The 25,401-nt window shown below is 45.8% G+C and overlaps 1 protein-coding gene across 1 annotated transcript; it reads left to right on the top strand.

Moving 5' to 3' along the window:
• Positions 1-631: 631 nt before the first annotated feature.
• On the top strand, positions 632-24,755 carry RAB17 (RAB17, member RAS oncogene family). The gene is made up of 6 exons (XM_025213957.1): positions 632-708; positions 10,733-10,907; positions 13,603-13,754; positions 21,187-21,312; positions 22,726-22,819; positions 24,161-24,755. Exons 2-6 carry the CDS (start codon positions 10,736-10,738, stop codon positions 24,286-24,288), a joined length of 672 nt encoding a protein of 223 aa, XP_025069742.1. The 5' UTR covers positions 632-708; positions 10,733-10,735; the 3' UTR covers positions 24,289-24,755.
• Positions 24,756-25,401: the final 646 nt, after the last annotated feature.

The following is a 25,401-nucleotide window of genomic DNA, read 5'->3' as shown; positions in this document are numbered from 1 at the left end:
CAAAATACATAGCATCTTTGACCAAAAAATGCTCAGCCCTAAGCATGGAAGTGCTTTTCTTTTTCTCTTCCCTGCCTCTGCCTACATTGTGTTTGGCTTAAGCCAGGCCCAAGTTTTGGGCCCGGATAGGTATGGCCTGATACCACCCTGATACAGCCACCGAATACTAATAACTCCCTCAATTCCTAGAGCTGCCACCCTGGATTAGTGTATTAATTCTTTAATATCTGCAGTACTTTAAGCACTGCCCTAAGGGGGCTCACAGTTGAAAACAGAAATCAAGGGACAGTCTCAAAATTTGAAGTCCTGAAAGAAAGACAAAAGAGACTGGGACCAACAGAATCACTTGCTGCTGGGTGTGCTGGAGCACGTGAGGCTCCACTCCCCTTACAGGGCATTGCCTCTATTCAATCACAGTTCACCTTGATTACAGGCTTCATGGCTTAGTATTCCCATGCCTGTTTAAGGTCCACTGATTTATCTGTTATTTACTTTACCTTTAAACTTTTACCGGGGCTGTGACAGATCTTGCGGAGCAGCTTCCCTATTGGAGAAAGCACTTGGTTGTGCTTGTGGAGCTTCGCTTTTTAATTTGCTCAGATTCAGCTTGTTTGTGCAGCTGCACAGCATTTTAGCTTCCTTCTCAGCCAGCCTGGCTTCAGTGGACTGAAGTCTTTCCTCCTTTGAAGAAAAATAGCTGATAGAAAGGTAAGCTTTTCCTCTATACCCGCACTTAGATTGGGGCTTTGGAAATGAAACCAAATCCACACCACAGAGGACTGAGAAGCAAAGCCAGGTTAGTTGTACAGAACTTTGTGCCCATGATGTGCTACTGGGACTAGACTATTTCCAAGACTCAAGTTAGCTCAGGCATTTCTACCCTGTACTGCACTTGTACGCAACATGCAGTGTAAGTGTACCCCACCTCTTCTCCCCAAAAGAGTGACATAACTTGTGCACTTTTTTAAAGCAATTCCAAAAACTGTTTTAGGTACTAGTAATGCAGATGTTTTAGTGTCAGCTGTGTGCAACAGACCAGCCACTTGCAACCACAGAGGAGGTTAGCCGTTTTAGTGTGAATTCAGGCAGAAGGTAGGCCAAGGTGGCATCTTAGGGTGTGTACAGTTTTTTGCTGCAACCAGTCTGCATTCACATGGTTTGCTTTAAGCTGCATATTCAAGCCGCAGTTCACCTTGATTACAGGCTTTATGAATGGAGCGGCATGTACAGGTGCTTACCAGTTCCAGGAGCCAAGCAGGGAAACCGAAGTAATTAACTCAGGGTGGGCAGAGGGATGGGGTGGGGTGGGAAATCAGGGAGGATAATCGGTCAGGGGAAGGCAGGGGCTAAAAAATTGTCCAGTGGGGGCGGGGAAAGGAGGGGAGGGGAGAAAAACACAGCCCTGGGGCTGGTGGCAGATGGGCTTTCGCATCCCCAGGGCCATGCTCTGAAAGTGTGCAGATATTCAATAGATTAGGTTAACTCACTACCCATTTAAGTTAGGTCACTGGAGAAGGTGACCTAAAACTCAGATAGGGTCTGCCATTTTTTTGCTCAATTTAACCCCCTGAATGCATGTACAGATGGGCCTTTAGATCCACCCAACCCTAGTTATATTTATCTAAATATAATGCCTGTACATACACTTTGGCGAGGGACAGACATTCAAAAAGCCTGACCCGGAATTGATTCACTCTTTGCAGGTTAGTTTAAGTTTATAGGCTCACCTCTGGGAAGTGTTTTGTAAATTCCCTTTGAGGATTAGAACTGAGAGATTGGAGAGAGCGGTTTTCTTGCGAGAAATGTGCCCCCATTGGTAATTGGGTATTCTTGTCTGATAGATTTCCAGCGTGCATTCATTCTGGTGTGCAGTTGTTTCGTCTCTCGTACTTATTTTCCATCAGGGCATTTGGTGCATTGAATGAGATATATTACATTTCTGGAGGTGCAGCTGTAAGATCCAGCTAATGGCTTTGTGTGGGGTGTAGTAATTGTGGGAGTGGTGGAGATGTGTTGGCAGGTTTTGCATTTCTTGTCATAGCATAGTGTGAATCCATTCGGTGTGTTCTAGGCCTGAAGAAGTTTGCTTGTGGTGATGAGGTTAGCGAGGTTCAGTGCTTGCTTGAAAGCTACAATGGGTGGCTCTGGGAAGATTTCTTTAAGAAATCTCTTTCTAGTATGAGTTGCAATCAAGGTTCCCTCCAAGCTATACTCATGCGCAGCCATGCACGCTTTAAAAGCATGCTGTTCATGAACTTATTAATGCTGCACACCCTCCGGGAGAGGTGCAGCATAAAAATGGCACTAGAAGAGACCAATGGCGGAGGAACTGGGGTCAGCATGGGGCACTTACTGGAGGTAAGCTCAGGCAGTAGCTCCTCCCCAAGGCCATGCATCTCCTTCCCAGCCCAGACACCATGCGTCTCCTCACTTCCAGAGGCATGGTGAGGTGGGGGCTGGCACAGGCTCTGCTGGCACTGGGAAACTGCTCCACTCCCCAGCCCTGATGCCACGTGCCTCCTCGCTCCTGGAGGCAATGCAGGGGCTGGGGCTGGTGTGGGCTCTACCGGCACTGGGAAACTGCTCCGCTCCCCAGCCCCAACACCATGTGCCTCCTTGCTCCCAGAAGTGAGGCTGGGGCTGGGAAACCTCTCCGTTCCCGGAGGCAATGCAGGGGCTGGGCTGACACAGGCTCTGCCAGTACTGGGAAACTGCTCCGCTCCCCAGCCCTGATGCCATGCGTCTCCAACAGAAAAAGAAGTTGCAAATGGTGTTGTTTTTGTTAGAAGAACTAAATTGTGTAATCTTGAGTTTGAGGGTGCTGGTTACAGCTGTGTCTAAGGGCATAGGCAGACAAGGTGCTTTGGGTGCTGTGGGGCAGGCTGAAGCGGTGTGTGCTGAAAGCGGGTGGCAGGACCAAAGTGGCGCGCTCGTAGATCGCTACATTTTAGAGGGAACATTGGTTGCAATTGTTTGAGGATTTTCTGTATGGGTTCAAGGGAGGGGTGATGTGTCATAACCAGCAGTGTGCGACTTGTGGGGGGTTTTCTTCTGTACTGCAGCAATTCTTCACATGTGGCAGAGGCACTGGGGCTGGCATGGGGCACTTACCGGAGGTAAGCTCAGGCAACGGCTCCTCCCCAAAGTCATGCGTCTCTTTCCCAGCCCCAATGCCATGCGTCTTCTCGCTCCCAGAGGCATGGTGAGGTGGGGGTGGTAGCTCTTTCAAATGTGCAATCTCTCTCTCTGGAGGAGTGTCCTTGTTGGGCAAAAGCCTTTTTAAGACTGGTGAGGTGGCAATCCTGGGTGTTTTCCTCAGTGCAAATTTGGTGGTATCCATGGTGCACCCACACCTTGAATACAGTGCCTAGTTCTGGTCTCTACACCTCAAAAAGGATATAGAGGAACTAGAGAAGGTACAGAAAAGGATGATTAGTCGTATGGAGGGGCTACCATATGAGGAGAGAGTAAAGAAAATAGGCCTAGTCAGTTTAGAAAAGATATGTTGGGGGGGGGGGGGATTTACCAAATATGAAATGGCAAAAAGGAAGTAAATAGGGATTCATTATTTACTCCTTCACAATACAAGAACTAGGGGTCACAAAATGAAAGTAGTAGGTAGTAAACTTAAAACAAACAAAAGGAAGTTCTTTTGCACGCAGCACGTCATTAAAGTGTGGAACTCATTGCCACCTGATGTTGTGGAAGATGACAATTTAGCCAACTTCAAAAAGGGATTGCATAAATCTTGGAAGAAAGGGGCATCAGTAGCTACTGAGCATGGGAATTAGCGATGCAGCCTCTGAATCAGAATTTCCTTGATGCTTGAGGCTGCAGGAGAAGAATGGCAGAAAAAACCCTGGGTCATACCCAGTTCACTCTCCCTTTCAGCATCCACCTTGTCACTGTGATGCAGGATACCGGGCAAGATGGACCTATGGTCCGACCCAGTAAATAACAGGTCTCATGTTCTCTTATGTTCTTATGGTTCTTTTGTTATTTCCTCTGCAATGGCCTGGTTTTCATTCATACTAAAAAGATTCTCTAGTTTTCAGGTGAATAACACTATGGATTCATGGTCACCACATAAAGGGAACAAAGACTTAAGAAAGCAAGAAAGCAATTAGGATAATATGAACCTATTTTAGCTTAGATAAAGCTGCAAGCACCATTTATTGGTTTACAGAATTATACTGTTGGAAAGGGACTTCAAGGGTCATCTCACTTAAGTTCCTACAGAGATGCAGGATTAATTGTTCTTAAACTACCCAGACAGATGGCCATCCAACTCCTTCTTCAAAAACTCCAAAGAAGGAAATTCCTCAGCTTCTCTAGGCAATGTGTTCTCATCTTGCCATTCTTACAGTTCAAAAGTTTTCCCTGAGATTTAATCTAAGCCGCCTTTACTGCTACATAAACCTATTGCCATAGACGATGCGTAGGGAGCGTATGGGGGGGGCATGTGTCCCCCCCTGAGATTCCCCCTCACTGGCTGGCGTGTGGGGGTGCCAAGAGAAGCACTGCTGACACATCCGGTTTTGCCGCCGGCACTTCCAAGGTTGGCAATCAGCCGCTGGGGGACCGCCCCCCCCCAGCCCCGGCTGGCGATTGACCGCTGGGGGGTGGGATGTTTGTGTGGAGTGGCAGCTACATCTTCGTAGCGTATGGTCTAAAGAGGAAATGCAACCCTACACAGTAGAACAGTCCTGGTGTCTTCTACTTAAGATACCTCTATTCCTCATGGCACAATTAGTCAAAACAGCACCTCTGTGTGACATATTAAGCAGGCCTCACTGAAAAATGTACGACTTAAAGATAAACAACACTTGAACATTTTTATAGAAGTTGGGTGTTTCAATGACACGTAATAAAGCAATAAATCAAAATGAAATTTGTTCTTTTCCTTTTTCTCTCGAAATAGAAAGGCTGGGGAAGAAAGAGCAAAGAGCCATCACACCCTACCAAAAACCTAAGTCAACAATTTTTCCATTTAAGAGAAATACATGTAATTCCTTTTGAAAGCTTCAAATATGAGGTTTTCCATGCAAGTTTTGCATGAGTTTAGGAAGAAAACCAACAAACTAAATGAAAAACATAAAAACCCAGAACATCCACATACAATGTTGTCTTCATAGGAGTTTTCCTTAATAAGGCCTTCAACATAGGCCATGGTTAAATTTACATAAGCGTGGGTTAAATTTATATAAGCATGGTGTAAATAAGGAGCCAACATGCAACACAGTCTGATGCCAACGTGATTTATTAGAATTTGGGGTAGATTAATTCATGGGGGGTGAGATGGGGGGGTGGGAAATGAGGGTGAGCAACCATCAGCACCACTCAGGAAACAAACAAGAAATGAAAACCAAACCTTCCTCTCTGCCCCTTCCCCACACAAACCCTACAGCAATATAAGAAATGGTCCAGTGTAGGTGTCATGTTTCCATTCTTTACCCAGGTGGCTGCTTGCTCAATGTTAGCAGGCTCCCACAAGCTCCTCCATCCCCTTAATGGCCATACAGGTCCATAGTACCTACCACCTGCCCTGTTTACCTGTCCATGCCAGATCCTACTTCATAAAACTGAAGTAGCACTGTGTCATGCAACCAGACAAGTTCTGCGTGCATATATCTTTTAACCTAGACAAAGTGTTTTGTTTCTTAAAAAACAGCAAAACAATACAAGAAAGACAAATAGACCTAAGAAGCTGCATAAGAAACAATTGTTTAAAAAGTACTTTATCTAGGTACATACACCGTAGTCTTGGCTACAAGTATAGATATGACAAAAAATATATTTGGAGTTGTACGGTGCAGCAGTAAATATCTTGCATCTACACATGTGGCTCTATTAGGCTGTAGGAAACTAATAAACTCTGCAGTAGCTGAGTAGTTGTAAATAAGAGTAGTCATCTTGCTTTGGAGTTGTTTACTCCACCACAGTGCATGTGCAGACATCAGGGCCGGCTGGGGCACAAGGGTGCTTCAGTGCGGGGGCTGCCTGCTGGCTAGCCCCACACTAAAGCACCCTCATTTCCCAGCCAGCCCCTTCACAGCATGTTGAGCCAGCAGCGAACAGCCCCAGGCTGGCATGCTGACCCCCAGGATCCTCTGCCAGCCGGGGCTGCTCTAACCCAGCTCAATGTGTTGCGGTCTCAAGCGCATGTTCAAATGTGGTGCCTGGGAGCAATAAACTCCAACTCTAGCAAGTTGAAACAATAAATAAGCTGACAAACATAACAGATGTTACTGTTTGAAGGTTATTAATTAACTTTGTGGTACAGTATAGTTTTTGTTTCACTTGTACATTTTAGACCAGATCCCAGGCTGCCACAAAGCAACCTAGCTCCATTTTAGACAGCAGGTCTATGATTCTAACAGAGTTATACTGATTTAAGTGAGCTGAAAATCTAGACCTTAAATGCAAAAGGCAGCCAAAAGCTCATTTCTAAGTACTAAAGGAAGAACAATACACAAATGCAGTAAAGCCTCAGATTCATCCAAACATAGTTTCAGGAGGCCTTTGTACATGCCACAAAATTGGTTTTTAAAGTGGGTTACATGCCCTTTTGCACTGTTTTAATGGCACTGCTGTTTACATGTTTGGCAGTGTATTGCACATTAAATGACTTTGGATGTAGCAAAATAAAACATGTCCGAGGTGTTTTAGGTTGCTACCTTGGTAGCCACAGAGGAAACCACTGGACCCTGTGCAGCTCAGGGGCTGTGCAGACAGCCCAGCAGCAGCCTGTGTAGGCAGGCTCCACTGAAGAAAAGAAGTGACATTCTGTTTAAAATTTTTTTTCTCTCTCCCTGGAGCCTTCCTGTGCTTGAGCTGCGTGTGGGCCCAATGTTTCCCCCCATGGCTGCTGTGCCCCCTGGGACCACTCGGTCCAGGTGCCTGTGGGCAGGTGGCACCTGGGGGGCACTGCTGCAGGGGGAAGCACTATCCCCCCTGCTGCAGCTCAAGTACCGCTTGGCCCACTGGCAGCTCGCCCTCCCACCACTGCTCCTGGAGAGACAGGTAAGGATCAGGCCCCAACCCCTGTGTACACACCACAGGGGTTTACTTGAATTTAAATTGAAGCAGGGTTTTTAAAAACTCACTGCTTCAATTTAGATTGAAGTAAACCCCTGTGGCATATACAAATGACCAGGGGTTTGTTCAAAGGAGAAAGGGAAGAATAGATAGCCATGCTCTTGAGCACAGGGAATTACAGAGCCCTTCAGTTCTCATTACAGAATTATGCCTCCATCATCTTCTTCCCACACCTTGAGAGCCCAGCTCTCACCTCCTGGCAAGCATAGACGATGCATGGGGGGGCACATGCCCCCCCCCCGCCCAAGATTGGCCATTGCCAAAGCCGCCGCTAGCTTCTGCAGGCAGGCAGTTTCTGCCCTCCCCTGCCAGTGGAGTCTGCAGGCGGTCCTCGCTCGCCACCGCCCCCCACCACCTCACTGCCGACACCAACGACAGCAGCTGCAGGCAGTCCCCGCTCGCTGCCATAGTGCCCCCCCACCCCAGTCTCGGGACGCACCAGTCATTCATGCTGGCAACTGACTGAGAAATGACAGCTTGTCAGCAAATACAAGATGGAAAGCCATAGGAAGTCCTTGTACCTGGCTGGAGTGTTCCTGTGGCTGCTAGCCAGAAGGCAGAGCAGCAGAACTTCTGGAGGAAAAGGGCATCTCCCCTGGAAAGAATGGAGGAAAGTGGGACTCGAGGCTAAGCGAGAAAACTCACTTATTTTCATAAGCACAACTGCTATACCAGCAAAGGTCCCAAGGGCCTGAGACTTCTCAAAGGCTGAACCTCAGGCCAGAGGCTTAAGATTTGACAGGTCAAGTCTGACCCTGGGGAGAGCACAAAGATGGAGTGGAATACAGAAGGAGAATTGTTAGGTTGTTTGGGTCAGAAGGGACTTGAGCAGATTATCAAGTCCAACCCCCTGCCATGGGCAGGAATTTATGCTGGGATCATATGACCCCAGCTAGGTGATTATCTAGCCTCCTTTTAAGACCCCCAAGGTAAGAGTGAACACCACTTGCCTTGGAATGGAAGGAGGAAGAAGAGATTAAATGATGTGGTCCAGTGGGCAAGGTACTAAAAAGAGTCAGATAACTTATTTCTGTCCTTGGCTCTGAACTGCCACTTTGACCTTGCACAAGTCACTGCACCACTCTGTTCCTCTGTCCTCTTTTTGGAAGTTGGGGAAACAAGATACTGGCTTCCTTTGTAAGCTGTGCTGAGTATGTGCTGGCTATTCTTTGTGAAAGGTGCTCTAACACCATGTTCATAGGCACATTTGGAGAAGGTAAGGGAAGAAGGAAAAATCAAGTCACTGTATCATTTCCTAAGTCTCAAAGCCTGGCTCTGGTCACCACAAAGTTGGGTAAACCATCCAAAATAAGCAAACAAATGAGAACCAAAGACTGGCAAGAGAAGGGGAAAGGTGTCTTTACTAGGTATACAAAAGGTCTTGATTTTGCAGCAAGTACTTCCAACTGACACTCAGCAGTGTCCTACTTCTGATCCCATTATTGAGATATGCACAGAGGAAAAAGTCTCTGCACACCCTGGAGTACAGAGGAACTGAAGGTTGGACAGTCCCTTGAATGGGACATGCCAGGGAGATACCCCCATTCATTCCCATATAAATAGATGTCTACCAAACTCTAGGCAGCTGTCAGCCAATTTTGCATGCAGATCACAGGGCCAACAGCCTTTTTTGTGGGCAGACTGTAGTCCCTCCCACCTCTAATTGGCCAAGGGGCCCCAGTAGCCCCACCCTTCACCACTGATTGGCTGCAATGACTGCCCATCATAGAGCTTGCTCTTCAGTGGGCTGCATGATCAGGCATAGCAGCCATGAGGACCACTGACTACCCAGAAGGAGCCAGTACTATTTTCAGCAAGAATCTTCAGCAAGAATTTTCTGCAAAAATCACGGAACTGTGATTTTGGTAGGTCCCCATATATAAAGACCTTGATTAAGGGCCTTGTTTCACATTAATTTTAGGTGGCTCCTAGAGCAGTTAATGTATGGACAATCTAGGGGTGAACAGCTGGATTTAAGTTTTAAGAACACTTCAGGCAGCTTACACCACTGCAAGGCAGGTTTCTCTCTGATCTATGTTATCCAGGTCATATTCCAATAATGTGTGGTCACTCCTCATAGATAAGCTACCCAAGTTGCAGTACTCCAGGATCCCAGGATGCATTGTCCCCTCCCCTCCCCTCTTGTTCTATGTGGACAAACTTTCTACCCCATTAACTCTACTACCCAGGAGGTAGATCTCACACCAAGCTAACTCCCCATCTCACCCCCAGGGGTGCAACCTCTCCCCCCAGGGGTGCATCCTATGCAAACAGCCTGCAAAATGCATGCCAGCTAACTAGATCACAGGGCAAGAGGGGTCCAGGAGTGGGGCCTATGGGGTGGGAAGGGAGTGGGGACCACAAGGTACAGGGCTGAGGCAGGTCCTCATAAGCTGGGGCTTCCTTCCCAGGCCAGGAGCAGTTGCTCCCCCAAAAGCACCTTCCCTTACCACTCTCTTCTTCCACTCTGGGAAAGCATAACCAACACCCCCCACATCCAAACCCCAATTTATTAAAACATGAGGCCTTCTTTAACTTCCTTCTTTCCTTTTTAAATTCTTTTTTTTTCTTTACTTCTTTTTATTTTATCCTTCAGTAGGTGACTTCATTTCACCAGCCTTCTTTCACCCTCATTTCCTTTCCATCTACCATTTCATTACCCACCTCCATCTCATTAACTCTCCACCTCCCAGCTTCATGTCTGAGGGGAGGGGGAGGCCCTCCCCTTGCCCACCCAACCCATCTCTCCCCCTCCCCAGGGATAGAAGACCCAGCCAGAGGCAACTCACAGCTCCAGCTCCTAGTGAGGCCCCTGCTCACCAGCCTTCTAGTGGCAAGTCACAGCTGTGCAGGTGGGGGGCAGTCAGAGAAGGTTTTTAGTTTTATGGTGTTACTGCTCCAAACTCAAGCTAGCACTAACACTATCAGCATTTGAGCAGCTCACAGTGCAGTATGTAACAAGGCCATAAGAGAGTTATCCTGCTGAGATAACTAACAAAGGTGAACCCAGGATGGTGTCAGGTCACCAGATAGCCAATAAGCATTTAAATATAGGCAGTCCTAAACAGTCAAGAGGCATGAAAGTGTGTTCCTCAAAAGCCATGGGATTTATAAACTGAAAAAGCATGAATTTGCACTTTGACTTCCTGATTTGAGCCTTCATGGTCCATTTAAGTCAAGTTCTCAAACTTCTCTACAGCTTTGTGGTCTCAAAATCTTTAAAACAAAACCAATTCTGATCTGTAGGAGCTGGGGCTGTAATGGATAGTAAAAAAAATGTCTTCCCACGTAAAATATCCACAAGCAATATAGACAGTGATTTATAAGTCAAGCAAGTAATATACTAATGAAGACTTGTATGAGCTGGGAGCATACTGATAAAACACTGGAAAAGAGAGACCCCATACAGCGTGTGTATCTCACTAGAATCTCATTATTCAAGAGTGTTAAACTTGAGTCATGAAACTAATTGAAATGGAGGTAGGGGAAGAACCTAGCTGAAGCCACATCTTCCATTATATTAGCTGGAAATTTAAGGCCCTGAGCCTAACTCCTCTGGGTGCATGCAGATGCTCAGCTGAGGGACTTCAGGCTCACTGTCAACACATTTTAAATAGGGCTTGTTTCTTTGCAGGATATGGCACATAGAAAAATGTGGAAGGAGATGACTGTCACCTCAGATGGACATCACTCAAACCCAACCTATGTCTACAAGGTGGTTCTCTTAGGGAGCATGGCAGTGGGAAAGTCAAGCTTAGCCTTCCGATATGTGAAGAATAGCTTCAGGGAAACAATGCCAACTGTTGGATGTAAGTAAACAGTCACAACATGAAGGATCTACCTTGCAGGAGGCTAAAAGCAGGAGACTCTCTACTGAAGTTTAGGGCACTACAGTAGTGCCTTCATTGTAGTTCAAGGGCCTCAGAGCTTTTTAGTAGTTATGGGTTCTGTTTCTACTGTAATATGTTGCTTTGGCAGCAACATCACATCCAGGTAGAAAAGAAATTTGCTTTGCCTTTTCAAATATAAATTCACAATAAGATGCAGAAAATTCTGGTTGAAGCAGATGCAACTGGACACACTAGACTGTGAGACTTGCATATTTTAAAATAAGGTAAGCTTTACCTGATATTGCCTTTTATGGCTATTCAGAGACTTACACAAGAAACATTTATGGTATTTAAACAAGAGGCTCTCCCTATTACTCTCAATTCCCACAGAAGTTCAGTAGCAGGGAGACTTCAGCTGTCTGCGAGACATTTCTCTGCAGGGTTATATTCGAGATAATGGGAAGCAACAGAACAAGAAAGCATAAACCTGGAACAGAGCACAGGTCTTAATTGTGGAGTGAGAGTGACATCTAGTGATTGTTTTCAGGTGTGCTGTGTTCAACACGGTGCAGGTTGCTGACAATCTCAATACTGCCATTGGCAGTTTCTGTGGAATGTACCGTGAGAACGAAGGGTGTCTATACACATGCTCTGAGGTGTGGGGGCAAGAGGGAGGCAGGCGAGTGTTTCGGTTAGAGCAACTCCAGTACAGCCGCTTTAATTAAATGCCACAGTGTCACATGTATTCAGCCTCCCGCGTTTCAAAATGGGTTTTAGTTAATTCAGTGCATTTTAGTTAAAAGCACCCCTGCCATCGTTTTGAAATGCAGGACACGGAATACACGCGACGCTGCAGCATCCTGGAGTGTTTTAATTAGAACGCTGCAACAGACTTGATTAATCGAGGCGGCGCCGAAGCGTTCCAGTTAGAATGCGTCAGAGCACATGTCATAGCCCAAGAAAAGGTGACATTTTTATAGGCCGTTCTCCTATAAGGACACCTGAATTTATTCCCACCCTTCTCCCATTCTCCTACAAATGCTTTTACAGTTGGGTTAGAAGCACCACCACAGCTATTGCAGAAACTGATTGCAAGCATCTTAGACGCTTTTACTTCAAGGCATCTCACATAACAGCCCTGTGACTGAAGAGCATACACCAAAGAGCATGATGCTACTTACGTGGAGAAAATAGCACTCTGAAAAAAAAGAATCCTTCTCAGGAGTGCCAGTTCTAGGGAGCTACTGTACTACAGCTGATAATATTTCAATTCAGTGGGATAGGGAAGAAAAAGCTGACTTTTGGATTGACTTGCACACAATACAAGACTCAACACAGAAATTTGAGTTTTCAACCCAAACTAAGAAGTGGGGGAAAAAATGCTAGGCTTGATCTAAAACTGAATCATTCAATTTTCTAGATTATTTAAGCCTTTTAAAGAGCTTTTAATTTAGATGATTTTTTGAGGTTGGGGGAAGGGGAGAGAGGGGAAGATATTTTAAAACAAAGTTAAAAACATTGTAGCAAGTTCCAAACTGAAATTTCTTTTGACTTTTTAATTAGACCCCTCTGGAAAATGGGCAAGTTGAGGTACAAATATTAAAGGGCTAAATTACAGCTTTGACTGCATGTTTGTATAATGGATTAAAGAAAGCCCAAGATCCTCTCCTCATCACGTACACCTCAGGTCCAGCATACAGCATATGCTCCCAGTCACTTCTGAAAAGCACTACAGGAAAAACAGGGAGTATGGGCTTCCTCTGTCATGATACCTACTCAGTCCACACACCTCAGCCTGTTTGGGGGTTGTGGAGGGGAAGAAAACAATGCAACATGCTGCTAGCTAGCATGTGCCAGCAGCAAGTTTCTCTCCCTGTTTTCTGAACAAGTGAAAGGTTGCATCTCAGAAATATGAGGCACAGACTCTCCTCCCCAGGGTCATACAACTCATGCTTGCTCAGAATTGTGCTTAAGCCTAGATTTTCTTTTAACTTTTGAACTAACAGCCCTCACCTCTCACAAGGGTTAAGCATTTGCAAGTGGATTTGAATTCTGAGGTCTCATCCCACCCTTTCACCACATTTCTTCAGTGAGAGCTCCAAAGATAAAATTACCAGTGAGGTAACACACAACACATTTACATCTGTCACAGTGGTTTTGTACACCAGGATCTGGAGAAGAATGATTAGTTTTTCTCAGAGTAGTAAAATGTAGGCTACTACTACAGTAGTCTACTCCTGTGTGCCAAGGGAGCAACTAATAGTTTAAGAAAAGTGTTAAACTGGTATAGTCAGCTAAAACTGGCTAGAGTTCCAGATATGTAATACATACACCAGGGAATAGGCACTATGTTTTTTCATGCAGTAACTTCACACTGAAATAGTGTTTCATTTTTACAGTTGTGTGTACATGTGCCTGGTGGGCTGACAATTCTGCTGAAGTTTGCTGACTTAATACGCTGGTGTTACTGGGTGGTAACTAAATTTCACTTGCATATTTTTTATTATTTCCCACATTAAAAAGACAGTCTCCTTCTAAAAGTAATGTCTAAAGGGTTTATTGTTCATCCTGAGCCATCTCTTCAGGCAGCTTATAGTGGACAAAGATTAATATTCAGTACATGTGCACGGAGTCTTCCAAGTGAAAGGTACCACTGCCTTGTCATTTCTTTCAGGTTCTTTCTTCAAACAGATGATACGTTTAGAGACTGCCAATATCATGTTTGAGATCTGGGATACTGCAGGTCAAGAGAAGTACCATAGTGTTTGTCATCTTTATTACAGGGGTGCTAGAGCTGCTCTTCTGGTATATGATATTTCTAGAAAGGTAAGACTAAAGTCTTGTTCATCCATCATCAGCCTCCAACTTTCCATGGTATTCTGCTTAATTCATAATAATGCAACATTACTAGTATGCCATAGTCATTACAGCAAGCAATGAACCAAGGCTCCTTTCTTATAGTGTGCTAAGTGATAACCGTGTATACAGGTACATCACTGATGTTTTCATTAGTTTAGTTAGTAAATAGGGATTATATTGTAAATATAACTAATTTCAACATATATTATGGAAGACAAGTCACTACCCCACTTGATAGTTTAGTGCCAACAGGAATGAGAAGAGAGGTGGGTGGTGTAATGAGAAAGACTGTGTATAATGTTCCCTATTCTAAATGGTTGGCCTCCCCTGTTCTACAAATAGAGGTCTATTCTCAAGGCCAGACAAATGGGTGAGAAGAGCAGCAAGACTGAGTGAGGCCCTTCTCCTTTGAACTGCAGAGGATTCTTCAAACATTAAAAAGCAATACTGCTCGAGTCAGCATGGCTTAGTTTTATGGCTTCCCTACCTTGGGACATAGAAAGGGCTTACATTTGCAACACAGCAATATGGCTAAGGACCTGGCAGCTCTTAGGTTATGTTGTTTCTGTTGACTCTTTATCCTAGAGTCTTAAGCAATCTAGTCCTAAAATGGCCAAAACAATGGGCCTGTTTCTTCTTTTCCAGTCTGATAAACTGTTTTTTCAATATGCACTTATTTCCTTAATGCCATTCTGGTACCTCTAGATGTGATGAATATTTAGATATGATGAATGTAGCTGTTGACAGCTTACACAATGTATTAATCTTTTATAACAAGAAGGCACAAGGTTAATCTTTGAAAGAAAACAATGCAACAAAAAGACCGGGTTCTAAAAATCAAGCTCCTCCCTCCTTTAGTGTCTGAAAGCCCTCCAGATGTCAGGTGGTAGAACTCAAGTTCCTTGTACTTTTTCTGTAGGGTCTGTCCAGGAAAAGGACATGTGCTATATTCACATTTAGGAAATGTTTGAAGCTACCCCAGGGGCAAAGAAGAAGCATGCGTTGTCCACTAACTCCTACTCAGTCCAGGCCAAAGCCTGGAAGTTAGGCAGCAAAGCTGGTTTAGCATGACCTTGAGTGCCCTCAAAGGAGCACACCCAAGACAGAAACCTGAGAGTAGCTTGGAGCATGCATGCAGCATCAGGCTAAACCAGCTACACAGCCTAACTCCAGGCTTTGACATGTGGTGAGCAGGAGAGATCGGGTGGGATGTGCTTCTCAGAGGAAGTCCTAAGCTTGCTATAGATTCGATTTAAACAGGCTGTTTCTGAGCCTTCTGTTTCCCAGAGCAGGGGTTCTCAATCCTTTGGCCACAGCGTGGTGTCAGTCCACAGCATGGTCAGCTACTGGACCAGAAGTGGCTGCAGACCGGCAAACTGCGGCTCCCCAGAGCTGGGCAGAGAGGCTGTGGCTCCTTCTGCAGGGCCCATGGCAGCGCAGGGTTTGGCTCACCCCCCCACCGGGGGGGGGGGATCCTTACCTTTCTGCCAGCTGGAAACTCCAGCCATGGTCAGCTGTGACTGCTGGGCTATGGTTTGCTGGGCTGCAGCATAAAAACTTTGAGAACCCCTCTCCCAGAGCAAGGCTGACACATTAGGTTTTTCAGTAAAAAAAAAAAATTCTGATTTGTGCATGGCTACTTAGGGATTTTCTACAAAGGGGGAACTGAACTGTGTGATGGTTATTTTGAGCTATTTCCCAGTGTAGACAACCCTAAATATATGTTAATGGCACTGCACAAACAAATAGTTAATGTATTGTAGACTTTAATTACAGACCTCTGCCATTCTGTATGTACCATACTTAAGTGTGAAGAACATTAACCCCTGAAAAATCTTCATATTGAGATAAAAAATAAAGCCAGAATCAAGGCTGTCTCTGTGACATAAATGTGCACGCAGGAGGAACTGAATTATGACAGTCAGTTATGATCACATCAGTTCCATTCCTTTCCAACAAAATTCTGGACTTCAGGCATGAAGATATCACAATTAGATGCATCCAATTGTCCGCCAGGTCTGTTTTGTTAGACTACTTCACACAGATATATTTCATGACCTGATAGGTTAGATGACCTGTTGTTCCTTCTCAATCTCACCAAATACATCTAAGCAAAATATTGGTGCCTAAAGTCCACACTGAACTGTCTACATGCATAAGTATTACTCATACATTGGAAATTCCCTTTCAATCTAGCTGATTATCTGTGGCAGGGAAAAACAACACACACTGTTCACAGCCTGTGTCTTCCTGTGTGGTAATTTGGCTTTTCATGCACAGAACACCTACTCAAGCTCCCTCAAATCCCCTTGCTTTTTTTTTTTTTTTTTTTGTGTGTGTTTTGGGGGTTTTGTTACTCTTTTGATCCTAGGCTTTACTTTGGGAAAAGTATCTCATTCGAGCCTGGACAGAGTTATATTGATAGCAGGTATTCATTTAACGTCCCCAGCCACTGTCAACTTGACTCTTTTGGAGCTATGAACCTTAGATGCTGTATTAATGCAATTAAAGAACTGGGCAAAAACCAACAAAAAAATCCCCTAAACTATCCCTTTACACCTCCTTTAATTTAAATCTGCATTAACACAGACAGCAATAGAAAACAATTAAACAGGGAAACTCAGCCACATAAAATTAATAAAAATAGTATCCCCACTTGGACACAGTTTAATTGTCATTGGCAATACATAAAAACACAGTCACAAAAGCACACTATTGTGACATTACCTCCATGAGGGTCAGAGGGGAATGTCCTAAACTGCTGTAAAATTATCACCTAGAGACAATGTACAGTGACAGAACAAATCAAACATATAGGGGTGTGTGAAACGGGCTGTATTTGATTCAGATTCACCCCAAATCAGAGACAGTGATTCAATTAGTTGATTTGGATCACTGTCCCCGATTCGATTCAGCCAAATCCAATGTGAAGGTTCAGTGCCGATTCGGAGAATCAGTGATTTGGACATAGACACAGCTTTAAGTGTTTTTTCTACACATCTTGAGGCACCAGCGCAACTTGTGAATGCTGTGATGCTGGGGTGAATGGAGTGTCCCCCAGGAGTGCAGGTGGGCCCCTCCCCATGCTCGGTGGTGAACCTGGAGGTGGACCAGAAGTACTTCTGGTCCAATTCCGGGTCTGCTAGGGAGCATGCTGGAGGCCCCCCCTGCACCTTCCTAGCTTGGCGATCGGCCACGGGGGGACACAGTCTTGCAAGGCCTTAAATGCCTGTACACCAATGCTCGTAGCATGGGGAACAAACAGGAGGAACTCGCCCTCAGAATAGCTAGTTCAAATCCAGATGTCGTAGGGTTAACAGAGACGTGGTGGGACTCGTCCCATGACTGGGCAGTTAACATTAGGGGCTATAGGCTGTACAGGCGGGATAGAGAAGGCAGGAAAGGGGGGGGGTGGCACTTTATGTCAAGGAGCACTACACATCCTCTGCCAGCAGTATGGGGTCAGGGGAAGGGCGAGCTGAAGTGCTCTGGGTCAAGATCCAGGGGGGGCAAGGCGAGAGGGATTTGACGGTGGGGGTCTATTACAGACCCCCCAATCAGGAGGAGGAGCTGGACAGGGAATTTTCAGGCCAGCTTGCGGAGACACTAAAAGCAAGGGATGTAGTTGTCATGGGCGATTTTAATTACCCGGACATCTGCTGGGAGGAGCAGTCAGCCGGGACGGACCGCTCCAGGAGGTTCTTGGCCGAGTTGCAGGACCTCCACTTGATTCAGGAGGTGCACAGTCCCACCAGAGGAGATGCTCTGCTGGACCTGGTCCTGGCCGCAGGCGACGACCTGGTAAGAGGCCTCCAGGTTCTTGACCACCTGGGCAATAGTGATCATCGCGTGCTGGAATTCACCATCCAGCGTAGAGTGTCAAGGGCCCGCAGCAAGGTGGTGGCCCTAGACTTCAGGAGGGCCAACTTCAGTGAGATGAGGAGATTAGTGGGAGAGGAACTGGGGTCCTTGAGGGCAGAGGAACTCAGCGTCCAAGAGGAGTGGTCGTTCCTTAAGGAAACGATACTCGGGGCCCAAGGGGTGTCCATCCCGACAAGAAGCAAGGCGGGCAGGAGTGTCCAAAAGCCCCCCTGGCTCACCAAGGGTGTCCGGGAATGCCTGCTTGCCAAAAGGGTGGCGTACGCCCGGTGGAAGGGGGGTGTAATCTCCAAAGAGGAGTATACCTCCTCTGCTCGGGCCTGCAGGCGGGCTGTTAGGAAGGCCAAGGCGGAGATAGAGCTCGGATTAGCGTCCAGGATTAAGGATAACAAAAAGTCCTTTTTCAAATATATTGGGAGGATGAAGAAGGCGCCGGGTAATGTGGGGCCCCTGCAGGATATGCGGGGCAATCTGGTGGTTGCGTCAGAGGATAAAGCGGACCTCTTTAACCAATTCTTCACCTCCGTTTTCTTGTGCAGGGACCGGGACTTCCCTGCTGTGATAGAAGCCGGACGCGAGGGGATCGCCTTCAGACCTCAGGTTGGGGAGGACCGGGTTAGAGAGCTTCTGGAGGGGCTGGACGCGTTCAAGTCAGCGGGTCCGGATGCTCTCCACCCCAGGGTGCTGAGGGAGCTGGCTGGGGTTATTGCAGGGCCCCTGGCACGGCTCTACGAGCGATCGTGGTGCTTGGGCCAGGTGCCAGACGATTGGAAGGTAGCTAATGTGGTCCCCATCTTCAAAAAAGGGAAAAGGGAGGACCCGGGCAATTATAGGCCCGTCAGTCTTACCTCAATCCTGGGGAAGCTCTTTGAGAAGATCATCAAGGAGCACATTTGTGATGGGCCGGCATCCGAGATGATGCTCAGGGGCAATCAGCATGGATTTATTAGGGGGAGATCATGTCAGACCAACCTGATTGCCTTTTATGATCAGGTCACAAAGGCCATGGACGCAGGTGTCGCGGTGGATGTAGTCTTTCTGGACTTCAGCAAGGCCTTTGACACCGTCTCTCACCCCATCCTAATTAATAAACTAGGCGACTGTGGCATAGATGCCTACACAGTCAGATGGATTGCAGATTGGCTGAAGGGTCGCACTCAGAGGGTGGTGGTGGATGGATCATACTCGACTTGGGGGGAGGTGGGTAGTGGAGTCCCCCAGGGCTCGGTCCTGGGGCCTGCGCTGTTCAATTTCTTCATCAGCGATCTTGATGTTGGGGTGGAAAGCAACCTGTTTAAATTCGCTGATGACACCAAAATTTGGGGGGAGGTGAGCACGCTAGCAGGGAGAGAGAGATTGCAGAAGGATCTGGATAGGTTACAGGGGTGGGCAAACAGGAACAGGATGTGTTTCAATACGGACAAGTGCAGGGTGCTGCACTTGGGTAGTAGGAACCAGCAGCACACTTATACGATGGGGAGCTCCCTACTTGAGAGCACGGAGGCGGAAAGGGATCTTGGTGTCATTATTGACTCCAAGATGAACATGGGCCGACAATGCGAGGTCATGGTTGGCAGGGCTAACCGGACCTTGTCGTGCATCCACAGGTGCATCTCGAGTAGAGCCAGGGAGGTGATCCTCCCCCTCTATGCGACGCTGGTCAGGCCGCAGCTGGAGTATTGTGTCCAGTTCTGTGCGCCCCATTTCAGGAGGGATGTGGACAACATGGAGAGGGTCCAGAGGAGGGCCACCCGCATGATCCGGGGACAACAGGGCAGACCCTACAGTGAGAGACTGCGGGACTTGAACCTATTCAGCCTCCACAAGAGAAGGCTGAGGGGGGACCTGGTGACCGTCTATAAACTCACTAGGGGGAACCAGAAGGGTTTGGGGGAGACGCTGTTTCCCCTAGCCCCCGCTGGCATAACAAGGAGTAATGGGCACAAGTTGATGGAGAGGAGGTACAGATTGGACATCCGAAAAAATTACTTCACAGTTAGGGCGGCTAGGAGCTGGAACCAACTTCCAAGGGAGGTGGTGCTGGCCCCTACCCTGGGGGTCTTTAAGAAGAGGCTGGATGCCTACCTGGCTGGACTCATTTGAGTCCCGTTTTTGTTTTTAGGGTTTTTTGTTGTTCTCCCACCCTGGCGGGGGGTCAGGCTAGAAGATCTATTAGGTCCCTTCCGACCCTAAAACTATGAAACTATGAAACTATGACCCCAGGTGCCCCCCGAGACCCAGGAGGCACCAGTCACTGAGCCAGGGAGGTGTGGGGGAGCCCCCCAGTGCACTCCCCAGCGGACCTGGAAGTGGAGTGGAAGTGCTACTGGTCCACTTCTGGGTCTGCTGCCAAGCACACTGTGCTTCTGTGGGATGCTCCATGCACCCCAGCATCGCAGCACTCATGAGCCCCTGCTACCTAGAGGCATATAGAAAAAACATTTAAAGCTGTCTTCCGTGTCCAAATCACCGAATCTTTCTGAATCTCTCCAAATCAATTCAGAAGGTTCCGATTGATTTGGAGAGATTAAAGGGTCCTCCAATTCAATGTGGATTCAGAGATTTGGCCACCGAATCAGGCCAAATTTCTCCTGAATCAAATCAGGGACCAAAACTTCACACAGCCCTATCAAGGAAGCATTTAAAAAGCCTGCTCCATTGTGAAAGAAACAACCCATCTCAGTCCACTATTTGTAATAGGGGCCTGCAATTCAAGTAAGTTATGCAGTGATTGTCATGTCTTACGGACACCGGAATGCCAACCATAGTTTTGGCAGCAGGAAGACAGAGGAGTGGCATACTTCAAGTTATTTGTATACTGAATGACCATTTTCTGACCATTGCTAATTATGAAAGGCATCATACGCCATTCCTTTCTACATGTTACATTAAGCTAACATGACTAAAATTCATGGAATGAATCTAGAATACAGGTCTCAGACACCCCAGCGTTCCAGAACAGAGGAAGAGCAATTTACATCCATTTCTGTATTACTTTTGGTTGCAGTTAGCATAACTACATTGCTACAGCACTGTTGACAAGCTAATTAGCCCAGCATCAACATCACAGAGATGCTGCTTTACTTTTCTCACTCAAGGAGGCAGCTGTAAGGTATCTCCTGAGCCAGAAACAGCGTAACCACATTCATCAAGCACTGTACTTGGGCAAATTACCTCTCCTTCAAGGAGACAATCCCACACAGCAGAGAGCAGGCTAATGAGCTCTGTTAAGAAGCAGAATTAGTCTACTCATAAGCTCCACATGCACATAGTTAGGAGAAACTGGTTTAGGAGGCAGCTTGTAGCTGCCTTCCAAGTTGTAAGCAGTACAGCCTCATATTCCCAGTAGGTATAGCAGTACCCTGTCTAGTGTTGACCCAGAACCATTTTTTCCAATTTGCCACAAAAATCCTGTTTCAGGGGCTCCTCGACAGCACAGCCTTAAAATTCAGGATGGCTGGTCACTTTATTGCTTGCCAGCCTCTTTTGGGTTACAAGAGCTCCTCTCTTCTTGTTCCAGGAAACTTTCAACAGAGCAAAGCTGTGGTTGAGGGAATTAGAGAAGGACTTTCTTCATGATGAAATAGTGATCATTTTAGTTGGCAATAAGACAGATCTTGCGACTGAACGAGAAGTCACGTCAGAGGTAAATGGTATAAATTGCATTCAGAGAGAGAACTAAACATTTGCTATTTTTAGAGGTGCAATCTGATGCTGTTCCATCAGCACAGAGGGCGTCTTTCACATTTAATAAATTACAGATAAATGCGTAAGTTAAACTGGTACTCTGATGAGTGATCAAAGAAAAGTCTTATGTACTTGTGTTGTTAGTACCTCATTAATCTTATCTTGCATGGTTTCAGTTCATAACTTCCCAAAATGTTAGACTTCTGTGAATGTGGTAGATTTGTTTTTCAGCCAGGGCATTTTTTTTTAAAGTCTGCACATATGTTTCTATTGTGTCTCTTCACAGATTTTTATGTATATTGCAATGGTAGCTTGTGTTGTCCTAATATACATACAACCAGGAAGTTGCTAGAACTGGTGCACTACTTTGTAGAGATTCAGTGTTAGATAGTGTGCACCTTGGGAAAGCGCCCACAGCTGACAGGCCTCAGCAGGAGATGAGCTGGCAGATGGCCTGGGTGGTGCTGTTGTGAGGCCTCTCCTTTGGGGGTTAGATACAAGGCTATGACTGATTAGAAAAGTGGGAAAGGGATTAAGGAAGGAAGGAAAAATGTTTTAAAAAGCAACAGAGAGAAGTTGCCTTATCACCAAGTTTCCTGGTTCATGCATCTAAAATTATAGCATATAAACAGTTCATTACCTTTTTTGTTATTTTAAGTACTCTTGCCTTTAACTGAGGAGTATTATGGATTCTCCTTTTCATCCCTTGCTTTGACAAGGCACAGCTCTGCACAAACCGAGCCATCTACAAGGAATTTTGCCCCGATGCTTATTAGTCAATGTTGTGTTTTTAACCCAGGCAACATGAACAAACATGTTGTGTTTCCTTTGTGCCTCCAGGTGCATCATAAAAGAACACAGGCATGGCATAACCAACGACAGCAGTCCATCTTCTCAACTCATGCTCCGTTTTGCCTTAATATTTAGCCTTCTAGAATGAAACAGTGGCAGTCACTGGGACATTACCAGATTCCCAACGCTAGGGGAATAAAATCAGTGTAAAATAAATCTACAAAGCTCCTTCTTAGCATGACAAAACAGCTTTAAAAACAAAACAAACAAACAAAAAAGCCCCTCTCCGCAAAAAAAACAACAGCACCCCATTTCAAGTTTTGTTTTGCCTCCAGGAACGCAGAGTGCAGTTCTAGGGCACGTGATGAGCTCTGTACCTTCATCGTGGCCTAACTTGCAGGCTTGAGGACACACAAAAGTAGGCTGGGCTTATTTCTCAGTAGAACTCTTGAGTTCCCCCTAATGTCACCCTGTACAGACATTATCTTAGTAGCCCAACTGAAACTGGCAAGGTACTATTACAGTTTAGAACATGCCTGGTCTTTTCCACAGTAACTTTGCTTCTGTACACACCAACAAGGAGGTGAAAGAGTTTGCAAGAAGCAAAGGCCTACTGCATGCAGAAACATCTGCAAAATCCAACCATCAAGTGACTGACATTTTTATGGCCATAGGTAAGTTCAGAATAAGAAGCTGTTGTAATTAATAGCAAAGATGCTGTGGCCCATGTATGTGGTTCTTTGTCTTCCTGGTCCTTCAGAGAGCTGTCAGTCTAACCCCTTGTGTCCAGGAATAGTTGAGTTTGAATCATCTGACAGAAACTCACCACCTGGAAAGCTCAGCAATATCTTGCTCCTAGGGACAGGCATGAGGTGACCAAGTGCACTCCTGCCAACAAAACACTGTCATCAACAGTATGCAAGACAGACCCAACCAGCAACCTCCCTGCTTAGAACAGAGACAAGCTGCATCACCACACATGGCAGCAGAGAAAAGTAAACTTCCAATGCTTCACTTCTAATCAGAGGATGACACTTAAAATAATTAGCTTACAACAATGCTCCTCAGAGTGGAATAAGTGACAAAAAGGACAAAGTGAAAAAGCAGAAGGGAACAAACAAACAAGAAATGAGGAATAGGGAGAGGCACCTGTGCCCACTTCAAAAACACCACCACAACACAACCCTCAACCCCAAGCTCCACCACTCCCAAAGCAAACACCCCTTAACTGAGAAAAGCAGAGAGGTTACTATGCAACTGCAATTATATGAAGTATTACTTTTATTATCCATAACATGGAATCCTAGGGATATCTAGCAGTATAATTTAAAACAGGGTATGATACTCAGAAGTTTGGGAGACTCTTCAAGTTTGAACTTCCAAGGTCACCGGGTAGTCTCCCAGCAGGGACTTCAGTCATAAAGCAAGAGGCTCCTACACCCATGAGTTATAACCACTGGCCCCAACAGCTCCAGGGGCTGATCGTTTCTTCCTGCTCATCAGGTTCCACTTTAAGCCTATTTCTATCTTCACCACTGTCAGACACTATTTCCTATTTGCATCCAAGTATAATGCAAGAGTACAAACAAGCCATCTATTTAATTTACTCCCAGAAATTAACTTTTGTAGGATGTAAATTAATGCCTTGAGTAGTTTGAGAAACACAGGGCCAGATACCCAGCTGAAGTATTATATACTGTGTCCCCTCTCTTCCTCCCTGCCCTCAAACAGCTCTCAGTAGTTCCATAGCTCCACTGACAAACCACTTCTACTGCAGGACAGGTAATGGCAGCTGAACAGTCTCCTCAGGACCATTTTGCCTGATTGAGGATGGCATGTTCTAGCTACACCACAGTCCCTCCCTGGTAAGGAAAAGACATCCGGAGAATTACTTACTGTTTTCACAAGCAGCCAGAAAGTTGTAACAATCAGAACTGGGTCTAGGGATTTGGATATAGCATCATTGCAGCTTAGCCTAGAAAGATTAACTTTTTTTTTTATATACTTTTTCATAGCTCAGAAATTATTGCAACAGGAGCAACAGAAGGAGACTACGCCAGTCCAGTCTCAGTCCTGGAAGAAGTCACATGTGGATCTGAGAGCACCAAACAGTAACCAGATTAAGAAGTGCTGCAAGAGCTAAATGAAATGGCAGTCTGGCCTAGATTTACCATTAAAAGGGGTTTAGGGGAAAGGGGGAAGGTGAGTGTGCAAAGACAGGAAGAAGGGAGGCATTATGTATCGGGCTTAGTGCCAATTTTGATACGACAACAAAGTCCTTATGATGCAACTGGAAGATTATATGGTTATTTCTTTATTTTCACAGTATTAGTATTAGAATAACAAATTCCCATATAGAAACAATGGCAAGATATACATGAGCTCAAAAAGCACTGCCAATGACCATATTTTCTGTAAGAAATATATGCGTTGTATAAGAATACAATATCTAGCATCGCCATAAAAAAAGACAACACTCAAGACAATGTTCTGCCCTCCGCCCCCAGCCTTGTAAGTTCCACAACACCCACAGAACTTTGGAAGAAGCTATTAAATCACGTATGCAAGTAGGGCACAGAATATGAAGTATGATCAAACTAAGATTTCTCTGCGAACCCTATAGCAGATGCTTTCTTGAACATATCATGATTGGGGGGTGGGGGGAAGGGGAGAGGAGGACTTCAGCAGGGGATTTCAGAGCCCCCAACTGCTGGAATCAAATTAAAACTAAAATTCTTAAGTAATCATTTAACGAGAATTTTTTTTAGCTCTGATGACTATAGAGGAAAGCACAAGAATAAGAACAAGAGCAACTTCACAGATCAGTATCAAGACTCAAAGAAAATGGAAAAATCGAAATATTAAGCTCTTTGGGGGATCCTGGCTCAGGATTTGAGTGTTAGAGGTTGGCATTACTGCTGTAGCATATATTTATCGAGGTGGGTGGGTGGGTGTGTGTGTGTGTGTGTGTGTGTGTGTGTGTAGTGGGGGAGAAGGTGCGAGTTGGGGGTGGAAGGGGAAGCAAGGGATAAGATGCATTGTAACATGAAGTGGCACAATTACCCTGATGTACCCAGGAGAATCAGGCCTTTGGACAGAAACAAGATCTATCCTAGATGCTTCTCAGTATGGTAAAGCTAGTTAGAGGTACTGTTTTTCCCCTATCTACATGTCCTCCCACAATTGTTCTATATTGGCAAAAAGCCATCTTCTACTGGACTAGATAATTTCATTTGAGGAAGTGCTATACCAGTCA

The sequence above is a fragment of the Alligator sinensis genome, unplaced genomic scaffold (assembly GCF_000455745.1).
Source record: "Alligator sinensis unplaced genomic scaffold, ASM45574v1 scaffold1003_1, whole genome shotgun sequence".
NCBI lineage: Eukaryota > Metazoa > Chordata > Crocodylia > Alligatoridae > Alligator > Alligator sinensis.
Note: the sequence above shows the minus strand (reverse complement) of the source record. Positions and strands in the feature narration are given on the sequence as shown.

What these genes read in the sequence shown, in the direction of transcription:
- RAB17 (XM_025213957.1), top strand. Translation starts at nt 10,736, where the DNA reads ATGGCACATAGAAAAATGTGGAAGGAGATGACTGTCACCTCAGATGGA. An exon ending in AACAATGCCAACTGTTGGAT is followed by an intron (nt 10,908 to 13,602) that starts GTAAGTAAACAG and finishes CATTTCTTTCAG; the next exon opens with GTTCTTTCTTCAAACAGATG. An exon ending in TGACATTTTTATGGCCATAG is followed by an intron (nt 22,820 to 24,160) that starts GTAAGTTCAGAA and finishes ACTTTTTCATAG; the next exon opens with CTCAGAAATTATTGCAACAG.